This window comes from Heptranchias perlo, chromosome 26 (assembly GCF_035084215.1).
Source record: "Heptranchias perlo isolate sHepPer1 chromosome 26, sHepPer1.hap1, whole genome shotgun sequence".
Taxonomy (NCBI): Eukaryota; Metazoa; Chordata; class Chondrichthyes; order Hexanchiformes; family Hexanchidae; genus Heptranchias; species Heptranchias perlo.
The window spans coordinates 27,131,948-27,148,051 of NC_090350.1; the positions used below are offsets into that span (position 1 = coordinate 27,131,948).

The 16,104-nt window shown below is 42.9% G+C and overlaps 2 protein-coding genes across 3 annotated transcripts in view; one reads left to right on the forward strand and one right to left on the reverse strand.

The window, feature by feature from the left end:
* Positions 1–16,104, forward strand: part of mfsd2ab (MFSD2 lysolipid transporter A, lysophospholipid b) — a 119,303-nt gene that overhangs the window by 86,745 nt on the left and 16,454 nt on the right. For both annotated transcript variants that reach the window (XM_068006614.1, XM_068006613.1), the window contains 4 exons: positions 11,353–11,485; positions 12,889–12,967; positions 13,305–13,471; positions 14,686–14,776. In XM_068006614.1, coding sequence (XP_067862715.1) covers positions 11,353–11,485; positions 12,889–12,967; positions 13,305–13,471; positions 14,686–14,776 — 470 coding nt within the window. The remainder of the gene's footprint in view (positions 1–11,352; positions 11,486–12,888; positions 12,968–13,304; positions 13,472–14,685; positions 14,777–16,104) is intronic.
* Positions 1–16,104, reverse strand: part of LOC137342605 (polyadenylate-binding protein 4-like) — a 378,766-nt gene that overhangs the window by 3,635 nt on the left and 359,027 nt on the right. The window lies entirely within an intron of this gene.

Sequence of the window (16,104 nt, forward strand, 5' to 3'; positions counted from 1 at the left end):
TGGTTCTGATTTATGAGGCTTTGTGAAGGGATAGTGTTACTTTGTAGAGGTCCTTTGCTTTCTGTTGCTGGTAACAAAACAAAAGTGTGTTGTGTGTATATATTTTTTGATGCGTATTATTTATATGGAGATTTATTTTCATTCTCCCCTCCCACCACAAAAAAATGCAATCTCCCATCATAATTTGGCCACCTCATTTGATCTCGATTTTGGCAAAAAAAGGATGGATTCCATTGCTACTGGTGTGAAGGATGCTCTGTCCTTTTGCTTGCAGCAGCTTAATTAAGCTTTCCAGACCTTATTTGGTGAAGTGAGGGACTCAATGGATTTACAAACATGTTTCGTATTGTACTGGGCCTCTGGAATCAGCACAGGATGGGCAAAAATTGAAGCTGTAGTCTGGATTTTCTGCTACCAACTGCCTATTGTACCAGTGTAAATCAGATAGCCGGGATTGCAAAATGGGCAAGAGTTATGTTCTGCTGGATATTTAGCACCCACTCCGACTTCTTATTTCTGGTCACATTTTCTGCCATTTCCATGTCATTAGTACCAGTTCATGTTCTGAGTTGTATAAAAGAGCTGTTCATGATTGCTGTACACTAGAGAAACGATGGAAGACAATTTAAAGAGGCCAGCAGGTTGGTGGGATTTGCAGAAATTTATTTATGACTCGATTTTTGGTTGGTTTTCTTGCTACTGCAAACTACGTTCACATCTGCCTTTGTGCCATTTGCTGTGGAGTTATCAGTGAGCTTTTATGCTGTGGGGTCATTCCAGGTTGTCACTGGGGATATCACTGACACTGGCCAATCAGCTGTGCACAAATAAGGAAGTAAGAATTAAGTAAGTCATGTTTGCCAGAACAAGCAATTTCATCTACTTTCCATGGACAACAGTGGCAGCCTGAAGGAACTCTACTTTTTGGGATGTGGGTAGCACTAGCACAGCAATATTTATTGCCTATCTCCAGATGCTCTGAAGGTATGAAGGGCCAATCACATTGTGTGGGACTGGACTCACATGTAGGCCGGATAGGTAGCAGTGGCAGCTCTCCTTAGTGAATCATTTGGGTTTTATGACAATCCAGCAGCTTTCATGATTATTTTTCTGGTGTCAGCCCACAAATCACCACATTTTTGTCATTTAATTTCACAAGTTGCAACCACCCTTTGATCCTGAAAGGGATGTCGTAGGATAGCTCGAAGGAGATAGAGGTTATCCTCTTTGGCCTTGGCTGATGACACCTATGCAAGGTCCCAGGACATGAGCTGAGCATCAGTACAGTGAGGTCCACGCAGCTAGCTGAGTCATAACTGAGCGTACCATTGACACATTGAAGGTGTGCTTCAGGTACCTGGATTGATCTGATGGTGTTCCCAATCTCCTCAGTTCATGTTGGCATGCTCCTCACTAATTTATCTTTTTCTTCCACCACTCTCTCCAAGCTACACTGCTGGCTCCTACCTTCTGCTGCTCCTCAAGGGCATTGAATGCTGCTGCACTCTGGGCGAGTATTTTTGATAACATGCGATTTCTTGCCTACAGCAAGCAGCAGCACTCAACCCCTTGGAACAACGTCAAAAGGTAGTTGCTTGGAGTAACACCGAGGTGGGGGAAGGGGTGCTAGGACTGGTGCTGATTTTGTTTTCCACAAACACAGATAAGCAGATACGATTCCAAGAATGCTGATGTCCATGTAAAACACAGATAGCTGGCATGCCTATAATTCAGTATTGCAGAACTTTTATCTGGATTAAACTGCCCCTTTTGTATGCAGTATGCAAATACTTATATTAGTGAAGATTTTCAGTAGGGAGCCGCAGTTGCCACTCCCTAGCAGCACTTTTCTTTCCCACAGATAACCAGTGTAACTGGCTGGGTGTCTTTAGTGTACTAATGTCAACTCATGCATTGAAACATCAACAATTGAATAACTACAGTTGGAGGCTTGTTCTCATCACACCGAACTTTGTAAACAGAAGAACTTACTGTATGCAATAATCCCCCCCCCCCATTATCAAAACATGTTAAAGCAATGGAAAAGGTGTAGCATTGATTCATTAGAATGTTATCAGAGATAAAGGGTTACAGTTCTGAAGAGAAACTTGAGAAGTTAGGACTTTTTTTTAGCTGAGATGGTTCAAAAGGTTCTGATAGAGGTCTTCAAGATTATGATGAATAGCGATTGTTTCCACTGGCTGGAGAGACGATAATGAAATGGTTTAAGACAACCACAAAAAAGAATAAAATGGGAGGTTACAAAAAGAATTAAATGGGAGGTTACAAAAAGAATTAAATGGGAGGTTGGAAAATATTTCTTCACACACTGGGTGGTTAGAATGTGGAATTCTCTTCCACAAACTATTTATTGAAGCAGAACCCATAAATTCTTTCAGAAGGGAATTAAATAGTTGGTTGAACAACAGGAATAGGGGAATGAGCAGGAGAGTGGGATTAGACTAAGTGGCTGAAATGGATAAGTGGCTGCAGACTTGATGATCTAAATTACCCCTTTCAGTGCTGTGACATTCTATGTTTCCCTTTTTTAAAAATTTCTGGTAACCATGATTATATCCACTTGCTCTTCCTGTAATGAGGAATGTAGACAAACCTTTCACAAGGTCTAATTTTGCCAGAAGTTGTGGGTGTGCATTGATATTGGTTACTATTAGGGCTGCCATCATTTTCTAAATCAAAACTCAGACAGAGGATGAAATTGGAGTGAGATGGTGACTTGAATTCTGAGGTTTTCTTTTCTTATGATGAAAATTCACTGAAACCCTTAACAAATAATGCCTCCATGCTATAAGACACAAAAGTAAATAATCTTTGTTTTTTTAAAAAAAAAACCTTCTGGTGTCCAATTTACTTCTTGGATTGAAAGACTAGTCCAAAACTGGACAGGTGGCTCCCTAAATACTAAAAGTATTGGTGTTGGGAAGAGGGGCAAGATGTACCTGTCTGTGATGTGGAAGCATAATGCCCCCTCCACATTATTGCCCATTTGTGTAATGGATTCAGATGGTATCAGTACAGGCCATGTGTTGGATGAGTAGTTCTGTTACTGATCTGGTTGCTGTGTATGTTTTAACACAGGAATGAATTGGGCATTGAAATGATAGCCCACTACACCTGTGATGGTGCTAACACTTCAACTGGAGCTGTCTACTGTTATCCCACTTTCCTTTTCAAATACAGAATCTAATTGAGTTTTAAATGATATAATCTCCATCTCAGTAGTGACTTGCAGTATAGCATTCCATGTTCTAATAGTCCTCTGCGTTTTAAAAAAAAAACAAATTGCCAACCAGTGACAACAATCTGTCTCTATCTACCCTGTCCAAATGTTTTGAGATCTTTGAATACCAAGAAAAATTCTTGGTTTCAGAATTTCGCAAGTTAAGTGGCCTAGAAATTGGACCAGGGCACGATCTTTAGGTGACCATGGGAAATTGGTCCACCGACCTCATTTGTTTGTTACCGGAGAGCTCATTGGTCCCGGGAGGCACCCCAAGATCGTCTGACTCGGACCCCGGCTGAGGTCATAAGGAGAGTCCGGTGGTTGGGGGGGGGGGGCATTCTGAAGGAGTTGGGGGTAAATGGTGGCCAGCTGCGGTCCGTGAATTTAACGTGGAACCGGGAGGAGCACTCCTGCTTCTTCCGGTTCCACAATAAGGTAAATTTAAAAAAAAAATTAAAGCTTCCCTTTAAGGATCGCTGATTTAGTTGCTTAATGCCTGAGAATACTGACCACAAAAGTCTGACCTGAAACTGGCATTTCACCCTTTGCATATGCAAATAGCGGGGCCTAGCACCTTGGCCCCCAAGCAGGCGCCTTTACCAATATGACGGGCGGTGCACCTCTGGCACGGAAAGTGTGTGCGCACACCACCCGCCATTTTCGACACTTAGGCACCTGTTTTATGCCTGTGAAACAGACACGGTACGATGCAATTTCTAGGCCAGTTACTTCAAACTTTTTCCAAATGTTAGAACATCATTCTTTTGAATCCGATCAGAAAGGCTGATTAAAGCTAATTGCTAACATGGTTCAGTGGAATAATGGGGCAGCAGTGCCTGATACCACCAAATGGGGGGGATGTGAATTTGTGTCTGGGAATCTCTCGTAACGTTATCAGCAGAGGAAGGGAAACGTGATTGAGAACATTCATCTTGTCACTCTTGTGCACTTCTGGTGGATCGTACAGAACTGCATTTACCAAAACTCCTTTTGCCCAAATATGTGGCTCAGGATGACTAAGAAGAATGTGGGAGTGGGATATCACCTTCACTGTGTGTGTTGGGCACATGGCCTTCCCAGTACAGAGGTTTGGTACTAGCTACAACTGGAGTTCACAACATTTGCAAGAAAAATAACTGAGGTTAATTGTGGAAATGAGCCCCTGTCACATTTGTTTTGTGTAGAATTAAATGCACCTGATGCAAATGAGTTGGGAGTTGCTATTTTTGCAGGGGTGTTGGATTTTTAAACTGGTTTAAGCTAGTCCGAGGATGAGAGGATTATGTCCTATTCCAACTCATGGAATAGCTTATTACTGGAATTTACTGACATAGTTTGATAGTAAATAGGAAGTAATCCATGGTTTTACCATTTCAGTATATGGATTACAGGGATTGGGCATCAGCATTCAACAACAAATGGTTAAATTGCTCTATTAATTCTTCTGGTCTCAGTTTGGCCTATAAAACCTATGATCGGTACAGGATTCACAATCCAAAATCCAGCATCTTTAGTGGTATCTGGTTGTGTAATTAGCATGACCAACTGCTTATCCTCTTCATACTCAACCTGCTTGTATCGACATTTACAACTTTTGAATGTTCATTTAGTTTACTTTTATTTTACTTCTTTTCCCCTCTCCTGAAGGCATTGTCTCCTTGCTTGGCTTGAGTTCCACAAACATTGGTCAGTCTCCGGTGTTTTACCAAGAGGCAATTAAGCATGTGTGAGGCTTGTGGGTAAATGCTAACAGTCAGTTTGAGTATAGGGAGTATTACTATGTAATTTGTAATACTATGTAACAAGCCAGACTCCTCACCTGACAGCCAAATGCAGACTTCCAGCAGGGGCTGCTGGCTAGTGATCTGGCTTACTTTCCTCTCCATTTCTAATGAAGAATACAAAAGCGATTTTTAAAAAAAGATTAATTTCCAAAACTCTCTGATGTTGAATGCAAAGAAGAATCAGAAAACATCACGGGACAATTAGAAGCTTTTAATGATCTGAAACTAGGATTGCATTTACTAGGGTTTATGCTGCCAAGGAGCTTTTGACACAAAGTAAAGCTAATTGATAGCCAGACCTCCTTGTGGGCTGCTCATTCTGGATATTTACTGGTGTAATCTTGATTTTAAAAGTTAATTGAGCACATTATTAATAAAGCAAGATGCAAGACCTTATTCTCTGCTTTGTGGCAGTACCCTCTGTGTCCATTGTTCTCCAATTTGAAGAAATACAACTGGATTCTCTCAAGTAGACTGTGGTATGAATGCTTGGGTTTAACTATTGTAAACAATTTTACAACACCAAGTTATAGTCCAGCAATTTTATTTTAAATTCACAAGCTTTCGGAGATTTTCTCCTTCCTCAGGCAAATGTTTCATTTGCCTGAGGAAGGAGAAAATCTCCGAAAGGAGAAAATCTCCGAAAGGAGAAAATCTCCGAAAGGAGAAAATCTCCGAAAGCTTGTGAATTTAAAATAAAATTGCTGGACTATAACTTGGTGTTGTAAAATTGTTTACAATTGTCAACCCCAGTCCATCACCGGCATCTCCACATCATGGGTTTAACTATGAAGAGAAAGCATTTCTGATGTATGTTGATGATCATGCAATCGACTTTACGTATGGGAGGTGAGGCACGGTTTCCTACCATTTATAACGGAATAAATTTCTGAGTAGACATTGGTGGTCTGCTCAATAAACTGGTATCAAGTAATCAACTCTGTGGGTGGAGTAGGGGCAGGATTTCTAGTTGTGTCTCAGCATGAAAGCAGCTTGGGCATGTATGGTAATACTTTCAATACAAAGCCTAAAATTTTTCTTTGCATTTTTTTTTGACTTGACATGCCGACAGCCATTTTCATAACTGATACTGTCTGATGACCCCCCCCCCCCCCAAATCTTTTTCATTACAAGATGATGCGGAACATTTAAAACAAAGGCGCTTTTTAGTAAATCAGGAATAGGGTAATGCTGTGCTCTTCATTCTTGGAATACATTAGACACAAAAGTAACATTCCACCAGCATGTGTTGTGTGGTCAAATCTGGATTCCTGCCCCAGCACCATTTAGAATGTTATATAGATTTAGACAGGCAGGCTGATTAGAGGGGTATTAGGAACTATTCTCGTGAAATTAGATCATTTTTTTTGAGGGCAGTGCACACTACAGTAGACATAACAACCACAGTGTTCTATCACCCATCCCTGATCTAATGAACATCCACCCATTCTATCTCATGCATCATTTATAGAGTGTACAGAACTCCCAGCTAAGTTTTTCTGGGAAGGCCATTTATAGTCTAACTTTGTGGAACAATGCCCTGGAGCATTGCAGAACTGCTACAGTTGATGGCTTGGTTCATCTTCCTTGCCAGGGATGTCAACTTGGAACCAACTAGAGCCAAAGAGGCCATGCACCCAAGGAAGATAACCTGTTGTTCCACAGCACTGAGAACTGGGATTTTTCTCACTTGACTCCTGAAGGCCAGCATCCTAATAGTTAGGCTGGTCCTCGCTGGTCAAACTGCAGGAAGATTACATGCATAAGTCTAATTAGAAGATTATTCTGTTTCTAAGTCGCATGATTTTAGTTGGATAAACTCCAGCACACTTAGGTCCTTGGCTGTTGAGTTTGTTATAAGCAATGACATAAAAGCACTTTCCATGTTGGCTAAGACCATTTCTGCTGTCTGCTTCCCTGCTGCCTCAAGTTTTCCTGGACTATTACCAATCTCCAGCTCCTCTATACTTTAGTATAAAATAGACTAAGTTTACAATGCTGCACGTTCACCAACTGACATCACCCTGTCTGGGTGAACCACAGAGCAAATTCTAAACGTAGGGCTTTGAATCCAAGTGTCGCCTTTGGGGTGGGGGAGGGATAAAGTGATCTCAAAACTTGGCCTTTAGATTTTATGATAGATTAGACCATACACATTAAATTAGAACATAGTCACCTTCAAATATATTTGCCTCTATTACATTGGCCACTTTTGTAATGTAAACACTCAGAAATGTCAAGCTTTTTGCATGCATGCCTGCTTTCAACTCCTTTTAATTTTTTAAAAACTCTTTCTACCTACCTGTTCCCACTCGAACCAAGTGAGTTGATTTCATTGCTATAATTGAGGTTCCTACACTGGTCTACTGGGTGAAAACACCAACCTAGACCAGACCTGACTATTTCAGGTATGATTCTCTCTCCGTCCACTTAGCTCATTTCAGTTAGGGCAGCAGTTACTGTGCTACAACTGGTCTCGGTTACCCTTGCTGGAAAACACGTGTGTTTGGCGATCAGGTGGGATCTGAAATAGGCTGTTCTGTAATGCCATTCATGGTTGAATACCTTGGTGAAGAAAGCCAACTTGGGCAAGGTCTGTTAGTTGTGCCTTAGGGAGGGGGGAATTGAATAACAAGAAAAATTGGGGGATGGGAGGCAAAAGGATTTAAAAATATATATCCTCAAATTCTTCCTGGCAAATTGCAAATCTATAGGGCCCGATATTACCTTCGCGGCGGGGGGTAGATTGGGCGTGTGGGTAACGCGCCCGGCGAAATCAGTCTGCTCCGCACGCAATCGCAGGCTGATTGGATCCACTTACCTGTTCTTCTGGGTTCCCCGCTGCTAAGCTGCGCAGTAAGGTCTGTCAGCTCGAGGAGCCCTATTTAAAGGGGCAGTCCTCCACTGACTGATGCTGCAAGAAATAGGAAAAATTACAGCATGGAGCAGCCCAGGGGGAAGGCTGCTCCCAGGTTAATGATGCCTCACTCCAGCTCTTATTGGATGGGATGAGGAGGAGGGGAAGGACAGAGATCTTCCCCCCCCCCCCCCCACCCCCGGCGGGTGGGAGGAAGCGGCCTGCCTCTGCCACCAAGAATGCCTGGCTCGAGGTGGCAGAGGAGGTCACCTGCACCACCAACATATCGCCCACCTGCATACAGTGCAGGAGGCGCTGCAATTACCTAAGTAGGTCAGCCGAAGTGAGTACACTCACTCATTCCCCTACACTCCGTCTGCCACATCACCGCCCCCACCCCACATCTCCTTCTGCGCTGCCAACACTACTCTGTCACATCACCCCTCACACCCACTCAAACCTCATCCTCATCTTACCTGCACTTACTCACCTCGCCAGTACTCATCCCACCACTACCACTCAACCCAATCCTCATACAATCTCATGGCTCTATCTCATACTCACCCTCTCATGCATCTATTTCACAGTCAGCCTCACTCAACCTGCCACTACCTGTGCTGCAGCCACAGGGCATGCATCACATATGTGCAGTGGGAAGCGTAAGGCAAACATGTCGTGAGCATGAAGGGGATGCACATGGGTGTTTGAGGGTTTGTCGTGGTTTTTACTTATTTAATTTCTGATCAACTCACATTACATATTATATTGGCACCACTACTGTCACGTCTTTGCGAATCTTGTCTGGTTTGTGCAATAATGCCCTTTCCTGAGGATCACTATGATGACCCACAACTGATGCCACCCATTGTGTCACTGCAGAGTGGGTGTAGGTGTATTTGCAGGGCTCTTTTGTGCAAACGACTGAGAGACGTCGGCGATGTCCCCGGTGGCACCCTGGAAGGATGCGGAGGAGAAGCTGTTGAGGGCAGTGGTGACTTTGACAGCGACAAGTAAGAAGATGGTGCTCGGGCCAGCCAGGAGCAGCTCGGCATGAAGGAAGCTGCAGATATCCACGACTACATGTCGAGTGACTCTGAGCCTCTGTGTGCACTGCTGCTCTGAGAGGTCCAGGAAGCTGAGCCTTGGTCTGTGGACCCTGTGGCGAGGGTAGTGCCCTCTGCGAAGCATCTCTCTCTGCGGTTGCCCTCCCTCCTGCTGTGCAGGTGGATGTGTCACAGCACTGTGTTGTGGAGCTCCACGTGTCAGAGGTAGACGGCGAGGCTGGTGATGATGTTCGCCCTCCGAGGAGGTCATGACTGCAGCTACGGCGGCCCCCATCTGGAAGATGTACGTTTGAGGGGGTCCGCAAGATAGGTAAATGTGTCTCGACACCGGGGTAAGTGTGCAAGTTGGTGAATTTTATTATTAGGAGGAGGGTAGTGGAGGCCAAACTTTGTCCAAAGTGACAGAATGGCCTCCTGCAATGAGTGAGGGTCTCTCCCCCCGCCCCCCCAACCTGTTAAATGGACCTTTGCAGCTGCCACAGGCTGATGGCTGCAACACGTCCATTTGAACTGGGAGTGTTTCCCCCCGTACGGGAAACAGTCTCAGTCAGTTGCAAAATCCCATCCCTGCTAAAATAACAGGTCAATCAGGTCTATAAACAACCTGAAGTACCTGTTCAAGTACTTTAAGTGGCACCCCACTGGCTTTAATTGCCGGCGGGAGTCCCACATTCGGGGGCTGCGCGCACATGTGAGCACGTCAGTGGGGAACCCGGAAATGGGGCGGGTTGGAGCCGGGCTCCCGACCCGTCCCGGGAATCCCCGATTTTCGCAGCCCCCCCCGCCACGAACGCACCCGATCGCGGGTGCAAAAATCAAGCCCATAATGTTTGAATTCTTACACTTAAATTGAATTGTTTATTAATTAACCTGTTGCAAATTTATTGGTGTCTCACCCACATTAAATTTTAATACAGAACATATTGCCCACAGGAAATGTAGTTACTGCCAATGTGTTTAATACTATTTCTCTTCTGAAGTGAGCATGAATTTACGTTCACAGCTGTGGCAGTGGAGAAATCCAAACTGGGGTTGCTGTTGAAATAGGCTGCATGGAAATAAGAAGAAAACTTGAGACAAGCATAAGTTTATAGAAGACCGTTTCTTGAAACAACATATAATTTATTTGCTAAATATAAAATAACTGTTGGATTGGTGCGTGTGTTAATATACATTTCACAGAAATGCAGATCTCCTCCTGACTCGTGAGTGAAGCTCGAGCAGTTCATGAACCTGCTTAACTCAGCACTCTTGTTACAGGCAGTAACTCACCCAGCACAGCTGTCGTAGTGGCGGCTATTTTTGTGTTTGCCAGCTGTTCTGGTGCTTGATGTGGCTGTCTTCTTTCTTAAAAAAAAAAGTGGAACGATGCTCACGTCATCTGACGGGAGCAATTGCAGCCGTACTGAGGGGTATCGCCAGTCACTTGATGGGAAGGGCCAATGGCAAGGGATATATTTAACAATAATTATTGAAATCAACATAATCACCATGTCTTGTAAAGTTATACATTTCTTTTTATAAATTGTTTACCTTTGTCTAACCAAATATAGCCAACGCTGAAGATATTTGAAGTTGGTGTGATCTAACTAGTATCTTTTTTTAAAAAAAAGTCAACAAATAATTTCTCTCATTATTGGCTCCTTTTGTCACACCATTGTCATTTAATCATCTCCTGTCCTCTAGCTAATCACAGACCATTCTTTTTAACCCGCCCCCTTTTCCCCGGCTCAGTTCCTCCTCATGAGCTGTTCATCTGTAACATCTCCCAGTTCTGATGAATGATCATCGACCTGAAACATAAACCTGACCTTCCTCTCTCTACAGATGCTGCCTGGCCTGCTGAGTGTTCCCAGAATCTTCTGCTTTTTATTTCAATAAAACATTATATTGCAATGAAATGCCCACTGCATCCTGAGCCCACTTGCCAAGCACAACATGGTACTGTGGCAAAACTGATCCGTTCATTATTGTGTCTGCTGTCACTCCAACTGATGTGGATAGCTGGATAGTGTATTTGTCCACTACAAATTAAAAGAAAAGACAACACCCTCTGGAAGGATCAGGATCCATTTTACCCATTTGGAAGTTAAAGATTTAGCAATCAGAAGTTTGCAAACCCAATTTCAAACAGAGTGTGGCACTGCATTAACTTGTAGATTATCTGGTGCTATTAACTGTTGTCTAATCCATGTGAATTTAATCTTGGTTTCTGCAGTCAGAAACACTTGATGTTGCTGGTGCCTGGTATTGGATGATTGTAGCTTAGACCAGGTTTGCACAATGCATTGTGAACACACCACACAGAAATAGGGCGAGTAACGGGGAAAATGAGTACAATAGAACAGAGGTTGTGGCACAGAAAAAAAAAATAAAAATTGGGTTTACTTTTTGATTTTCCAGGATCGTTTGCTCTACACCATTCGCAATAGCCTCTTACTTTCTCCTGTGGTATGTACCAGATGGAAATATATCCGAGGTTGGAAAAACCTTTTGGTACTTGATCGTCTACTGCTTGTTTCAAACACTGCAAACAGTAAGTACTTAATAAGGGAGGCTGCCTTTGTTACATGATGATCCAGTGACACATATAGGATGGAAAAAATTTGTTTTAATTAATTAATTCCAGGCCCCTCTGCTACCAGGCCTGGATAAGTTTTTTTTAAACTATAAAATATGCAGCTAAAAGTATCTCAATTTTCATCCAACCGATAAAGGTCACTCAACACATAGAGGTGCATATTTAATTAGGGAGGGCATTTGGTTTGATTCAGTTTTTAGAGCCCAAAGTTTGGCTTTTATGAAGCTGAAATTGATCCAGTCCAATAATATAGCATTCAGTATAAGAGTCATTCCTTAACTGATGCCAGAAATACTAACCTAGTTCTCTGAGTTAATTCAACAACATCACCTGCTGTAACATAATTTGTGTCCATGAATATAAGTCTGTAAACATCCCTTTTCATCTGCTTGGATTGGCTGATCACGTGTTATCTTTGGGTTGGGCTGGCACCATGCTTTTTTTGGGGGGGGAATGACACTTCTCTTGATGGAAATTCATGAAATTCAGTGCTTCTAATGTGTGAACAATGTTTCCTATTATTCCAATGTCCTTCAGTTTGCAAGGTCCAGGATAAATTTTTCAGATAGTGAAGAGGCCCTGTTGGTCTGTGTTCTCCAAAAATGGATCTGTTACCTGGGCTAGCTGCATTGCTTTGACTTGCAGAAAGCTCCTGTCAGTGATTTTAAGAATGCCAGCAACACCTTTGGTTAATGTAAAGTTGGTGCCAGTCTCAGCACTCGTAATTTTTGTTCATCTTTCTTTTCCCCCCAACCCCTCTCATGGAGAATAGATTCTCCATGCAAGGTCTAAGTTGCACATTTAATACGATACTCCACTAATAGCTGGGACTAGCTAAGCAGCCTGCAATCCCTCTATGCTGCTGTGCTAAACCTAGCATATACACAGACATGTGTTATTCCTGAGTAAGGATCGTGGAGTGCAGCACCAGCAGAAACATGAAATTCAATGCAATATATCTGGCATGCAGCAAATTCTTGTCATTTGATTCATATCATTTAAAATGTGTTTCTTTTAAATCAATATCAGGCCTGACTAGGCCTCTTGTGGTTCTCCTTGTTGAGACTCTCAGCACAATACCTCCCCTTAGTTTATATGATCTTTTGACATTACTGTAGATTAGTTTAATGTTACCTCAAGTGTTTGACTGTTAGAAGCTTGTACTTAAATTTTTTATTGTTGCAATGTTCTGTGCTATACTTTTTATGTTACTGTAGTTCATCTTTATTTGTATTTTGGCTTTTTATCCCCCTCGCATGTTGTACATGCTGCAGTGTAACTTCAAAATTTCAAAGATAAAAAGCTTTTTTTAAAAAAAATGCCCCTGTTTGCAAATAAAATTTTCCATTTTTTCTTAGTGCTTCCATGTACCCTACTCTGCACTTACAATGTTCATAAGCACAGACCAAAAGGAAAGGGATTCTGCTACAGCTTATCGTAAGTAAGCCTTTTCCATTTTCTTAGTGGGATTTTAACACTGATTTTAGTTTGTCTAACAAGAGACTGATTGGAGCATCTGTTTTACTGGATTGTAAAGAAAATGAGGAATATCTGCGATTCAAACAGAAAAATGTTGTTATTTTTGGTGACTAGCACTTGGAATGTACCAGACCGACATCAGACCCCAGATACCTACTGGTCACTTTTTTCCACAGGGTATTAGCCTCGTGATCCTGAGGGAATTTTGAGCAGATAACCTCTCAGTTTCTCCATTTCTAGGTATTTGAAGGTGGGTTCCTGTAAAGTTAGTGATTTTTCCACCTTCCCGTTGCAGGTATGACTGTGGAGGTGCTGGGTACAGTATTAGGAACAGCAATACAAGGCCAAATTGTAGGTGGAGCTGATGCTCCATGCATTCATGAAAATAGCATTAACACTTCAATATCCACAATTGATGTCAACAGTACACAGTACAATCCCAACACTTCCATTACCCAGCTGGTACGTATTCATGTCTCCAATTTTTAACGGTAGATCTAGAAAAATCCAATTTCATGTTAAAAATTTGTGGGGAGGTTTGGTGACAGAGCAAAGGTTTTCAAACTGGTCTGAGGGCATTCTAGGAGCCCCTGCAGTCATCAGACTTTGTTGAAATACTAGTACGATATTTCTGTTGCTGTGCACCAACAAGTTGTGTTTTCTGTCTGATAGCATAGTTTTCCTCTGGGTGGCTGATAATTGTTTTCCAGAAGTGGGCGTGTTAATACTTCTAGGGGATGCTCACACACAGAAAAGCTTGATAACCACTATGATAGATTCTGTCCCAAGACAATAGCTACATCTATCCAGAGCTCCTCTCACATGGCTTTACTCAAACAATGGCCCTGATTTTAAAGGGGAGAGGGGGTGGGTACAGTGCACACGAGCTCCGAAGCGGACGGAGAACTTGGGGAGTCCGGGAACATGGAGGCCTGACCGATCTCAAAAACCCACCCGAACTTGGCCAGATCCACTACCAGACCAGCGGACGGGCAGAAGGCTGCTGGCAGAGGCCGCAGGCAGAGACCCGCAGCGTCAGTCCCCAGCAGTCAAATGGATGGGGTGGGGGGGGGGGTGGGGGGGGCTCTGATCGTGATCGGAGGGTGGGGGAGCCCATTGGCAAGGGAGGCCTAAGGCTTCCATGTGGAGCCCAGAGGAGCACTCTGCTCCTCCTGGCCCACAAGGACACCTAAATAAAATGTTCCTAAGACTTACCTGCCTGGGCCTTTTCTTGCTCATGGTCCCCATCCCAGCAGGTCTGGCCTGATGGGGAAGACGTCACTGCCCCTCCTCTCGGGCCTCCAACTAAAATAGCAGATTGGGTCCCAATGTAGTCATCGGGCCCCAATCTATATATTTAAACAGGACCCCGCTGCTTTCCTGTGGGTGTCCCTCTCACTTGCTCAAAAGAGCAGGTTAACATCGGGACATGGCAGAAAGACAGCGGGATTAGAGGGGGTAAGTTTCTGCCCTCATTTTAACTACCCCCCGCCCTCCTCGGGTTGGTTTCCACCAGGCCGGTGGAGTTAAAATTAGGACCAATGTGTCTCAGCTATGTTTTCCAGAGGGCAATCCACACTCAATATCGGATTTCTATATGTATAAAATAGGCTTTGTCATTTGCGAATTTATATTTAGCTTCTGGATAAGCAGTAATTTTTTTTCTCTTTGTACAGAAAAGTGCCTACATGATGGCAGCCGGAATCATTGGTGGGGTGTATATTCTGTGCACCATAATTTTGTTTGCTGGAGTCCAGGAAAGAGCAGGTAAGCTCTGTCTGTTTTTAAATGTGTTATAATAGACAGTCAAGCTACATTAAAAAAAAAACTAGTCGATTTTTACATTTATGTTTCCAAAGTGAAATTGTGCTGCATTTAATAGTAAGCACTTGACATTCCAAATTCATATATAAAACTCACCTGTCACAGTGACCATATTATAAATGGTTACTAGTTAAGTATAGGTTTGCAAGTCATCTGACTTTGCCTCATAAAAAGCATCCAGGAATAATTCAGTGAGACCAATATTATGTAATTTTCAAGAACTGTATTCTTCCAAAGAAAATTCAAAGCTTCTTTCTCTTTTCTCTTTTTCTCTCTATCTTTCCTTCTCTCTTTTTTATGGGGCTTTCCTTTCTTTCTCCCTTTCACTTCTTCCCCCACTCCAAACAGTCTCTCTTTTCTACCCTGCCTGACTTCTCCCATGCGGTAGCCCGTTCTGCTATGCACAAAGTGCAGCACCACCACCCTTCCCCCCCCCCCCCACCCCCTCCAATCCAAGTCTGATCAACTTTAGAGAGGTGTTAAAGATTAAACAAGTCCTGTCCTGAAACCTTGTCAGCATGTTTGGATAAGTCAGCAACACACAACAAAAAATGTGTCAAGGTGCTTCACAGAGACATGTAGAGATGCCAAGTGTTAGTAAAAGATTTTGTGGAACTGACTGGAGGCATTATCAAAGAAGTAGGTTTTAAAGAGGCGTTTGAGAGAGGCAGAAAATTGGAGAGTTTTAGGAAGAGAATTCAACTGTAGTGCCAAAATGGAGGTGGATCAATGTACGAGAGGCCAGAGTTAGAAAAGCAGGCTAGAACGTGAGGCTTGAGGAGGTTATAGAGATAGGGCATGGTGAGGCTTTAGAGGGATTTGTAAACGAGGACAAGAATTTGAATTCATTGCATTGGGGCCAGGGAGCCAGTCCAGCCAGTTCTCATCGTGTGTCTTTTCTTCTGCTACAGGCCTGACTGCCATTGTTAGTTTTAAACTATGTTTACTTTTAAGAAGTAAAATATTCCAAAGAAGTCCAGTGATGGAAATAAATGAAGGATATCGAGGTTTAGATTATTCCAGTGATGGGCTCTTTTACTGCTGAGCTTAGCCTTGTGCTGAAATGACCCCTAACACAGTAAACACAAAGATTGGTCATTCATAATTGCCAAGATATAGCTCTGCCAGCATGTTAATAAACTGATCCTGCTGTAGCATGTTCAGTATTCCATTCACATATACTACCTTGAGACAGAGCTTATATTACATGCGTAATTCAAAGTTAGAGTGCAATCTTTCGCGTTCCACAAGGTTGAAAACGAGCACTTAAA